Source organism: Salminus brasiliensis, chromosome 5 (genome assembly GCF_030463535.1).
Source record: "Salminus brasiliensis chromosome 5, fSalBra1.hap2, whole genome shotgun sequence".
NCBI lineage: Eukaryota > Metazoa > Chordata > Actinopteri > Characiformes > Bryconidae > Salminus > Salminus brasiliensis.
Window position 1 is genome coordinate 22,134,278 of NC_132882.1, and position 11,905 is coordinate 22,146,182.

Here is an 11,905-nt window from a genome sequence, read left to right on the forward strand (position 1 = left end):
TTAATGTGTGGTATTTCCACACTATTTAAGTTTCTAGCTGTGATCCCATCTTAAATTCGCGTCTGAAAAACATATTGAACGCGGCACGATCTTGATTTCTGACCGACAGGAAGCGTTTCCTTATTCACAGCGGCCGCTCCGCCTTAACGCCATCGTGCAGATCCACTGATCTTCAAGTTATATCCACCGGAAGCCGAACTCCGTTGTCTGTTGTTGCGCCTGTGGAGATGACTTACAGATCAGCGGACGTGTGGACCGTTGAAGCCGACCTGCAAGGAAGGGACGATGGCTGGTTCAGTGTTCAGTGTGACAGGGACGGAGCTGCTTGCTGAGTACTGTGCCACGTTTGACAGCTCCTGTCGAAAATGAGTCTTCTTAATCGTTTCATTTCGTTGCCAAAGGAGCCGCTATTGGACACTATCTGTCTCTGACTGAGCAGCAGGAGGGACGTTGTGTGGCTCGTTTTAGCACCTGGCTAGCTCGCCGTGCTATGGTCTCAGAGAGAGAAGCTCCGATTGCCTCAGCCTGGTCAGTTCAGTCCGCTAACGGTAGCTAGCTAGCGCGATAACAGGAGACACGGGCCTGCACAGTGTAGTGTGATCGCAGTTGTAGCTACAAAGTCTGCGTTTTTAAAGAGCACAGTCTGCGATTTAGACAGTCATTCAGCAATGTTGCATTTCTGCTTTCTTGCTTGAACATACGAAACCAGGCTTACTGGATTGCCCGGTACCTTGTTGTTCAGCTAGCTTGCTAATGTTAACCTAGCAGCTTGAATTTGCTACTGCCAGATTACTGTTATTATTATAACTGACGAAATGTCGTTGTATCTCAACAGTCCTGTAAATGAGCTAGTATTGATCCTACATGAGCTGATCTGTCTTAACGTTATTTCCTCCCCCTCACAAGTTCGAGGAGGCTTTGCTTTCTAGACCTCTTGTAGAAGCTAGCTAACATTATCATAGCTGAGCTGTATGTGCATGCAGACAACCTAATGTTTATATCGTCTACATTTTACAGACGTCCTCAACATGGCCATCACTCAGTTTCGCCTGTTCAAGATATGTACTTGCATAGCGACCATCCTTTCTTTCTTTAAAAGGTTGATATGCAGGTAAGTCCAGTAATTAGTGTTCTGTGTCTGTTAGATGTTACAAGTGCTAGATATATTGCTCCAGATTTGCTTTTGCTTTTGGCCAAAGCAATGTGTCCTGATGTGTGTGTATATATATATATATGTGTGTGTGTAGTGTTTTTTTAACCAGTTCTATTTTACTGTATATTTATTTTACTTTTGCATCAGACATGTAGGAACTAGATGACCAATATAATATTTCAAGGAAGATTCAGGCTGTGCAAAATATCAGGGTCAGCGTTTTTGTCAGTGGGCATCCTAGTCTTGTTCTTCATCCTAGACTATCAAAATAAGAGTAATATACATGGAAAATATTAAATATTTTATCATCGGCCATAATTTGTGCATGTGCTGAAAAATGGTTGGAAAAGGCCTCGAGCAAAATCAGCAAATAATTGTCACTTTTTACTTTTGATTGGTGTCTTTGTTTAATTGCATGTTATTTAAATGGGCAACTGATTTTTTGTTTATACATTTATAATGACAGTTTTAGCAATGTTAATAATTATGAAAATAATAATAATAATAATACCATTGCAGCACTGACAAAACTGACCAAACACACTGACCATTGACTGATGTGGTTGCAAAGAAATAGGAATCTGAATCAACCATGAAAATAATCTACATTTAACTTAATTTCAATGTACATTAACATTTAAGGCATTCAGCAGACACTCTTATCCAGAGCGACTTACACAAGTGCTTCACTACCATAGCTAGTTTGTGTAGACTAGGATCCAAAAGATACCTCCAAGCATAGATGCTATTAAACACAAAGACAACATGGAGACCACAATACTCAGCGCTAAACTTCACTACTACCAGTACTTCTGGAGGAGGAGGGTCTTCAGTGTGTGTTTGAAGACTGCGAGCAACTCTGCACTTCGGACACCCAGGGGAAGTTTGCGCCACCACTTTGGTGCCACGACAGGAAAAAAAGCATGAATGGTCTTCCATGGACCTTAAAGGGTGGCGGATCAAGCCGAGCCATACTTGGTACAGATTGGCTTTTGACCACTGCCATCAAGTACGGGCTGGGGCTGGTCCATTCTTGTCTTTGTAGACCAACATCAGAGTTTTCAATCTGATGCATGCAGCTACAGGAAACCAGTGAAGAGTTACATGGCTGAATTTCGAAGAAATGTTAAAGACAACCCAAGCAGCTACATTCTGGATTAACTGCAAGGGGAAGGGAGACCAGCCAGAAGGGAATAAATGTACATTGATATTCAATTAATGGAAATTGTTTAATTTCCTTTAGTTTGAAAGTGAGCAACTTCATTTATACAGAACCAGCCAAGAACGACTGGACAGTCAGTGTTCTAGTTCCTATATGATTCAACCATACAACTAAAAATACTCTTTAGTTAGACACTGCAGTTTGCTGGGGTGCAGAGCCAAAGTATGTCTTTGTTCAGTTATTACAGACCGTTCTATATGCAGTGGAACGTTCAAATGTTATCAGTGCTGTATTTGTTTAGCTTTGTATTTAACTGACTTATCCACTTGCAGAAACTAACAAAAAATCCTTTATCTAAAAAGTGAACTAGAAACTAGAAGACTAACTGTGGAGGAGTTTGTTTTTTAAAATGGATATTAATATATAAATAACGAACATTGGTAGGGCTTATCCACACAGAATTGTAGGGAAGTCGGCGTTCTCCAAGTGTTTTCAGCCTCCTTCTGTCTCTCAGAGAAAGCATAGGCTTTCCTTCTTGTTGCTTGTTTTGTGCCATACGATAGTGGAGGGTGCAAATTATCAGTGACTAACACTGAAGGGGAAATCATATAGTCAAAAAAAAAAAGTTAGTTTAAAAACGGTTAGGGACTTGGCGTGATGTATGGTACAGAAATATACTGTGATCACACGTCTTAAAAATAAGAAAAGGTTCTTCTGAGGGTTCTTTGAGAGATGCCATGGTAGAAACACGTTTGGTGGTGTGGGGGTTTAATACTTTTAAAGGTCTTCCTGTAATGGTTATTTGCCAATGTCCAGGTTCTTCACACTCACACATCTCTATTACAAACATTATTATTTGTTTATTGCTCGAAAGGGGTGTATAGAAGTATAGGATTTGTGACTTTTCCACAATCCAGTTTCAAATTTGTCCAAACTTATAAGAAAAAAAAAACATATAAATTTAATTTAACGAATGTTGTTGAAATTGAAATCATGTAATCAATGTGGCTTTTTTCATGGCTTTTGTCCTTTTCTTATTAATAGAACTGGAAGGTCACGGAAACTAAGTGGTGATCAGATCACTCTTCCCACTACTGTTGATTATTCTTCTGTGCCTAAACAGGTTAGTTCCAGTTCGATTCTGCTTTCATTTAAAACTAAACTAATGTACACGATATGGACAAAAGTATTGGGACACCTGCTTGTTCATTGCTTCTTCTGAAACCAAGGGTATTAAAGAGTTTCTCCTGCTTTTGTTGGAGTAACTGTCTCTACTGTTCATGGAAGAGGCTTTCTACTAGGTTTTGGAGCATTGCTGTGAGAATTTAATTGCATTCAGTGACCAGAGCTTTAGTGAGGTCAGGATGTTGGATGGTCACCACCCATCCGCATCATCCTTCACAACTCCCCAATTCATTCCTGTAGTTTTTAACGTAGTGCCATCATAAGCTTGTGGACTTTTTATCCCTGTAGCCCATGCATAGCATTAGGCATGTTACGTTGCTCCAAGGAGTCCCTTTTTATTGGAAATACCTCTCCAAAGAGACTTGACAAGCAGTGTCCCCAATGAGTGCAATGTAAAGTAGCTTATGCATTAGGTTGAATATATAGTGTATTTTTTTATGGTTGTGAACTTTCTATGGGTATAGTAATGTAGTTTCAGTTCATAGCTTGTGTGTAAATGTGATCCATATGGTCCATTTAAGCACATTTTCAGAAGGAGTCTTTTATTTCTGTTACCAATACCATTATTTGAGGTACATCTCTAGCTGTGAAATATATCTTGAGGAATTTCCCAGGGAAATCTGTCCCCAGGTTTTGTTTTCTTTAGAGATTATGTACTGCTTTTAGACAAAAGAGAAATATTCAGATTATTAGAGGTAAACTTATTTTTTAGTTCATATGTGTGCTTTTCTATGTGTCATATGTTTGTATATTTCTGCTGCAGCCAGAGATTGAAGAGTGGAGTTCATGGGATGAAGAGGCTCCCACAAGTATAAAGATTGAGGGTGGTAATGGAGCTGTTCCACCCCAGCAAAACCAGGTGGATGAGGAGGAGCCAGACTATTTCAAGGACATGACTCCAACCATCAGGAAAACACAAAAAGTTGGTTGATATTTATAGGTTAATAATCTATATGTTCTTCTTTATCCAAACATAGCTAATGATAAGCTTATATGCATCTACTGTTTTCTTCACCTTTTGCCAGATTGTCTTGAAGAAAAGGGAGCAGGTGAATTTCTCTGCCCCTGATACTACTACAGGCTTCTCCAGCAGACTGGCTGCTGCTCAGGATATGTCCTTCATCCAGCCTTCAGTAAGTAAATACTATAAAAAGCCCTATTTGGAAGGGATATATTTTACATGGGGAGATGGGGTAATGTCAGTCATTTTTACGCATAGAGGGGTGTGGGAGTTATTTGTGTTTTTCTCAACTTTGGAGGTGCTTAGGAGGCATTTCGTTTCTTTGTGAATGGCACAGATACCTTGAGTCCTCAGCAAACCTCGGTGAAATCCAAAAGAATTCAAAGACAAGCTAAAATACAAGCTGGCAGCTTTGGGTACAGCATTGTGTAGCATACCCTATAGCCTTTAAACATGTTAAGAACATGTTTGAAGCTGCTCATTTTCAAACTACATTTTTATCATTACTATATGTGGGTCATAAGATTAGTTATCATGTTTTTCTGAGGTGACGGCAATACGTAAAAGCAGTCATATATGAAACCGCTTGCTGCTTCGACAATACACATTGCATCTTGTTTGTGTATCATTACACCCCACCATTTCAGAGTTCATTCTGCTCATTTACACATGGCCTGGATTACATTACTAAGAAATATTGATGTATGTGGATGGCTTGCAGGCAGAGCTGGGGGACCTGGATAACTGGCAGGAGGACACTAATGCCTGGGAGGATGAGTCTGATGCTGCATGGGAGGCGGAGGAAGTGTTAAGGTTACTGCACCATTACTCACATTTACTCATGTAGTGTTTTTCCCCTAAAAAAGAATATGTAGAACAACTTGTATGCGGACATATCAGCATCCTTGGCCAAGTGACCTGGGGTTGTGGGTTCGCTCTTTGCTTCAGTCACTGTCTGTGAGGCGTTTGGCTGTGATGCAGCACCCTGTCTATGGAGTATTCCTGCCTTTTGCCCATTTGTTCCACAAACCTGACCAGGAAGCACTGTGTAGAAAAAATTGCAGGAATTAGCAGTCTTTTATTTCTTGTATTTGGATTCTCTCCCACTCCTTTTTGCAAAAGGCCTATTTCTGGGTTTTAGATATACTGCTTGTTTTGGGTCTGTCCACAAAGTGGTGTTAAATAAAATAACTCATATTTGAGAGGAGAACATGCCTGAAGCCTACATGTTCAGGTGTCTGTGACGAGCCTTTGCAACTCTCTTCCACCCATCATCATAAGCTCAAGACTAGCAAATTGATGTTTGTCAAGGAAGATCCATTTCAAAAGCAGTGCACAGAACTTTCCAAAACTCATCTGGCTTCTCTGGCCCCTCTGGCTTCTGTAACACACTTGAAACATTGATTTGTTATGGGTTCACAGTTAAGGATTCCTTCTTATGACATGAAGATTATGTTTGTTGAAGCAAAACTGCACAGTGGAACATTGCACAGCCCTCTTGACTCCTCCTTAGTCAAATGAGGCTTAGGATTTGTCTGTCTTACCAGAATTCAAGCAGTTCTTTCTAAGAGGTTTCTTGACCTTCTGGATCTCACCTTGACCTCCATAATCTTCTAATAGCCTTCTCCTGCCTTGAGGGCATTGAGTACGTTTTCAAATATTTAGACATTTGTTTAGAGAAGCCCATGTTTGCTGAATGTTGACACAAGGTTTAAGGAGTCAGAGTGTTTATAAAGCTTGAGAATGTGTTTTCATTTAACAGTTCCTAATTGCAATTGGTGACCTGCCTCAGGCCCGATTGGCTAATCAAGGTCTGAGGCCTTGTTAAAAAAATCTTTTTGCACAGGCCACATGAACATATTTCATGTATTTATTTGTTTATTTGTTTGTTCGAAATGACAGAGTAACTGCATTAGGATTTGCTGAGCAAAACAATTGTTAGATTAGCAACAGTGTCTGTGTTTAATGTTTAAAGAAAGGGTGACCAAGCTTTTGCTTAAAGCTATTAATATATACTAATTGTTTAAAAGAATTATCTATGCTGGTGTTTTAACATTACTTTTCACTGTATCTGTGGGGTTAAGCTTAAAACCCTGAAGAACCCAGACCACTGAAAGAAGATGTGGTTTGCACGGTTTGCACGTTGGTTAGCCAACACTTGACAATGTGATCTTAGGCTTCTGTACAGCTGCTCCACCTTGAAAACCATGCTCAGTTCTTGTGCTGATGTTGCTTTCAGAGACTGTTTGGAACTCTATAATTACTGATGCAGCAGAGAATAGATGATTTTTATGTGCTGCGCTCTTCAGCTCTCAGCAGCCCCACTCAGAGTTTACGTGGCTGACGTGTTGTTGCTTCTAGACACTTCTGCTTCACAATGGGCAGAAATGTCACAGACTGACTTGTAACAAATGTGTTGAGCCATGTTTAAAATCACTGAGCTCTTCTGTACATCCCAATCTACTGCCGGAAGTTGGCAGTACTGGCATGCCTTGTGAAATGCATTCAGCTACTTTTAAGTTGCTGCTGCTGCTGATGTGCAATTATACATATTGTCTAGTTTCTGTAGGGACGTACTGCCTGTAGAATATGATGGGAAATACATGAACATATTGGCACCATGCAAGAGGGGTATAAAGCCCCCTGCATTGAGCTATGGAGCAGTGGAACTGTGTTCTCTGGAATGATGGTGCTCCATCCAGTACATTAGGGATGAGGTGGGGTGGTGTTCATTCAACAACCTGGCCTCACTAATGCAATATATATAATATATATAATATTATAGCAATGCACCAAAATGTAGAAGAAAATCCCAGGACAGTAGACAGTTACTCAAACAAAAGCAGTACTAGCAATACTCTGTTGGCTAACAATAATATAGACATTAATGATGTAAAATGTTCAATGAACAGGTTCTAGTTTGCATTGCCCAACATGTGCACTAAAATAACAACACAGTCAATTCACACTGCATGTGTCGAATCATGGACAGATAAGAAATGTAACACCCTATGTCCAGTAGATGGCAATATTATACAGTCAGATTTAAATGGACATTGCCCTGCGATTCTTTTAGGTTTAGATCCAGTGCTGTGAAAGTGTTTGCCCCGTGTCTGAATTCTGGAATTTGTACACATTTCAAGCACTAAATGTGTTTTCAACATAAGGTTTCAATAAAAGGGGCCCTGAGAGAACAGAAAACACCACAGTGTGGTCATGCAACTAGACTATGATCCAAAGTACACAAGCAAGTCTAACTTAGAATTGTTATGGTATGGGCTAGTCAAAGGCTCAACATAAACTGTAAGACATGTAGTTTTTGCTCAAAGGCCTTCAAATAGCGCCTTGCTAAAATGAGGAGTGAACCAGAATTCCTTAATGGTGTTGTCAGACACTTATTAATAACTATAGAAATCATCCAACATCTGTTGAAAGGAAGGGGACAGTCAGTTTTTTTTACAACAAGGTATTGGGTGTTAAATATTTTGCTAAGTAATACATAAAAAAATGTGTGTGTGTGTATATGTATATGTATATGTGTATGTATGTATGTATGTATATATATATATATATATATATATATATATATATATATATATATATATATACACACACACACACACTTTTTTGTGATAGAATCTAGATGTAAAGGTTCTTTATCTAATTTCAAGGCGGTCCCACTCCTGTCTCTATTACCAACACGATTCTTTGTGGAACCAAAAGTGGGGGAAAAAAAACCTTCATGTTGTAGACTGTAGTTGTATTAGAGCTTAATTACTAATGCTATAAAGTGAAAGTAAAAGTTTGACTTTCTGGAAATGAATTTTGCCTAATTTTCTGTCTGTGAATGTTATAATTGCAGACAGCAGAAAATGGCAGAGAGGGAGAAGCGTGCCATGGAACAACAGAGGAAAAAAATGGAGAAAGAAGCTCAACGAATGATGAAGAAGGAGCAGAAGATTGCAGTCAAGCTTTCGTAACATTAATGAGCGTCGGACACTCGAAAACCCAAATGATCCTCTCTCAGTACCTTTCGTCCTTTTTGTCCACATTGCAACACATTGATTTTTTTTCTGTCTTTTATTATCAATGTTGCGGGCCCATCAGCTTTCCATGAGAATGCGACTGCTTTTCTGAATCTTTCCTTTATGTTGTACTGACTACAGCAGCATTCAGGAATATCATTGGGGAATATAATACTTGCAAATTGACTTGCCAGTTTATAGTGTGTCTGTATTTATAAGACTTAAAAGACATTGAGGAGAATGACCTGAATCTTTCTTCTTCTTTTTTTTTTCTCGCCTTCATGAAAGTTCTTTTGCGTCTTTAAACACCCCAACACTGGAATTCATTAAGGGGAAAGTGTTTTTAATTCAAGGAGATGTGACGGTCCAAATAATTCATGACTTTATGCAACCCCTTCTTCCACTTGCAAAATAAATGATTGGGGATTAGCCTGTTACCACGTCCCGTGTATGCGGTAAGCATACCCCATGATTAGAAGTCACCGCAGAAAGAGGCCTTATTTAATGGCATGTACTTTCAAAAAAGGGATGGAGTTTGCCCTCTTCCGGACCAAGGTCATCTGACAGTTTTAACAAAAAGCAAGAAGCCTGAGACTGAAAAGCAGAGGGGCCTTCTGCATGGCGTTTGAAATGAAACAGTGAGTGAATGTGAGTTTTGTGTGGTGGAGTGGCCGCTCTCAAAGCCAGTGTTTAATGAGCTGTAGGTGTTAAACTGTTGGTCGTCATGGAAACCCTTTTTTTTTTTTTTTTTTTTTTTTTTTTTTGACCGTCTGGAATGGCAACCAAAGCAGCTCATGTCATACCCATCTTTAATCGAACTGAGCATTTCCATTCATTGTAGTAGGCACCTGGTATTGAATATGTTCATCACCTAGGCCGTATGTAGCACCTCTTAATTTTTATAAGCCCTGTAACTTGACTGGATTTCGTTTTGTCAGGATAATGGTATATATTTTCCTGGACTCACTAGTTGGTGGGATGTTTTGGGAATATGAAGAATGTCATGAAAAGGCTTCATAACATCTCTGTTGATCATTATGTTCTTGTGTAATGCTCAGGGTTGTCCTAAGTGATGAGAATGGTGGCAATCGCAGCATCATGTGCAGGCTATGAGGATGAAAGCAGCCATTAGATGTTGGATGCAGACAGTAATTAACACATTGCCTTTGATTTTCTTTCCTGAAGTTGTTCCCATAGTTAGGGTGGCATTCCTCCAAAGCTTTACAGCATAATCATCATCACTAATGTGTTGAACGGCAGTTTTCAAAGCAGATTAGGGAAGGCAGAGGAGTGCATGGTTTATGTCTTTTGTCAAACATTGCTTCTGTTTCTTTGCACATGTTCCTCCTTCACCTGTAATAAATGTTTGGAAAGCCATTCCTTGGTTTAATCTTGGCCTGAAACAGTAATCCTTTCTGGGTTTGAGATTTTCTGACTCTCATTGTTCCCCTCTTCAGCATGCCTGTCTTGACTTCAGGGCTTGCTAACTAGCTGACTAGTGCAATAAGATGTTCTTAGTGCTGGTGTGGATCTGAAACATGCTGCCTGGTGAATTGTTACAGAGGGAATTAGAAGCAGAATTAATTTTCATTTCATTTGCTTTGGTGAGGAGTTTCCTGCTCATTCCATACCCAAAGTGTTGACCCACTTGTTTTGTCTGTATAAATATAGCCTTACAGTCCACTCTTTTAATGTCATACCTGTTCACCAGATGAGAGATACCCTGCTAAATAATTTAATGTCTGCATTTTTTCAAAGCTTTTTTCAAGGTCAGACGGTGTTGTTCTGACTGATGGAATATTCTAGTCCTGAGAATGACGTTGTAATCCCCCATCTGTCTCAGCAACGCCCCCGGTCCTCTAAAGCTCGCACAGCCTGACCCACTTTGGTATGAAAGCAGCTTCCTTGATTCAAGAGGAGAGGATAACCAGCGTATCCTTTCATAATATGATTTTGGTGCATTTTCAAGCATCCTGCCCTTCGTTTGAACTAAAGGAAAGAGCTACGACATTGCAGGACAAGGACTGATGTTACATCAGCATCATATTACCCTCTCAAGATGGAGGATGCAGTCTGTACATTTAAGACTGCAGCAACGCAGGGCTAACATCTGCAAGCCCTCTGGCGATTCACATCATTGTCAGAGTCTTTGTTCTTGTTTTACAGCTAGATCAGTGATATCCAGCTACAGTCAATATACTGGATGTAGACTCATGCTGATGTGCTCTGTATGAGTATTAAGAGATTATTTTTTTTGTGTGCTATACCCAAGCTCTTTGAGTCACCCACATAAAAACCTAAAGATTAGACAAAGTACTGTTCATCTATTTATTGCAAACACAGGCTGGCAAGGACTTCTGGGTGAGCTGTAGTTTTAAAAGCTTTCTGGTGTATTTAAATGGGTAATCCAGTGGCTTTCAATTAAATATATGTCTGCGATTCATGTGTGATTACCCCAGTCATTTCAAAATTACACAAACCTCCTTCACAGAAAACCTTCTGACTCTAAAATAGAAGGTTTGGGCACTCTGATTAAAATATGTTACTTTGAATAGAGTTAGTAGAAGATGAACTAATCTACAAAAGACATGACAGATTATAGATGAAGCAAGATTAGTGTGTTCCTTTTGTTTTGGACAATTTTACAGTAAAGAAAGGAAAAGAACGCCATGCAAAAGTCATTGTTAGGAAAGGCCAAGTGATGCTAACTGCAGGTATATCAATCTGACTCCTTGAACCATGTCCAGCAATCAGCAGCCATGGTCACCAATGGTTCATTAGCACAATGAACGGCCGCAAAGCAGAAAAATGCTTTTAGAAAGATAGCAATGTGTTTTTTTTTGTTGTTTTTTTCGGTAGCCATTTCCTCAGGTCATAATGCAGTTTAGAAGCGGTAGCTATCCAGAAATGGTCTGATTGAGGTCTGGAGGATCAAGAAAACGTGAAAAAAGGAGAGCTGCTTGTTGGGTGGCTAAAAAGGCAAATCAAAATCTCTGTATAACTGTGAAAGATCTTTATGGAGTTATGTAATAACTAAAGGTTTGGGAGAAGGACCATACCCAAACGCCTCCCCTCCATTATTACGCACTATAAAACCGCTCCTCTCCCTTTTTGTTCTCATGACGAAAACTCGCACCCCACCACCGCCCTCGGGTCATCTCTTAGCTATCCATAGTAACAGAAACGTTCCCAAACATGTGCATGTCTCTTTGTAGAAGAAGCCAATGGGAAGATGCCACTGCTATAAGTGTGTTGTGAACCAACACAATGATTTTCGGTTCTTCACTAATTACAGGGACATTGTGGTCTATGGTAATGAACTGTGCGATACAGATGTGGCAGATAGCGATTATGATGAATGTTAAGTATTCCTTGAATTAGCACACAGCTGTAAAATGTAACCTTTTTCAGATGATTTT

At 39.6% G+C, this 11,905-nt stretch overlaps 1 protein-coding gene across 1 annotated transcript; it reads left to right on the plus strand.

The window, feature by feature from the left end:
• The first annotated feature begins 260 nt into the window (after positions 1-260).
• Positions 261-9,876, plus strand: ebag9 (estrogen receptor binding site associated antigen 9). Its single transcript, XM_072679858.1, has 7 exons — positions 261-528; positions 1,018-1,111; positions 3,360-3,438; positions 4,264-4,422; positions 4,526-4,633; positions 5,183-5,274; positions 8,324-9,876. Exons 2-7 carry the CDS (start codon positions 1,029-1,031, stop codon positions 8,439-8,441), a joined length of 639 nt encoding a protein of 212 aa, XP_072535959.1. The 5' UTR covers positions 261-528; positions 1,018-1,028; the 3' UTR covers positions 8,442-9,876.
• Positions 9,877-11,905: the final 2,029 nt, after the last annotated feature.

Coding starts and splice junctions, on each gene's coding strand:
- ebag9 (XM_072679858.1), top strand. CDS start 1,029: ATGGCCATCACTCAGTTTCGCCTGTTCAAGATATGTACTTGCATAGCG. Junction 1,112..3,359: donor TTTAAAAGGTTGATATGCAG/GTAAGTCCAGTA, acceptor TCTTATTAATAG/AACTGGAAGGTCACGGAAAC. Junction 5,275..8,323: donor GAGGCGGAGGAAGTGTTAAG/GTTACTGCACCA, acceptor TTATAATTGCAG/ACAGCAGAAAATGGCAGAGA.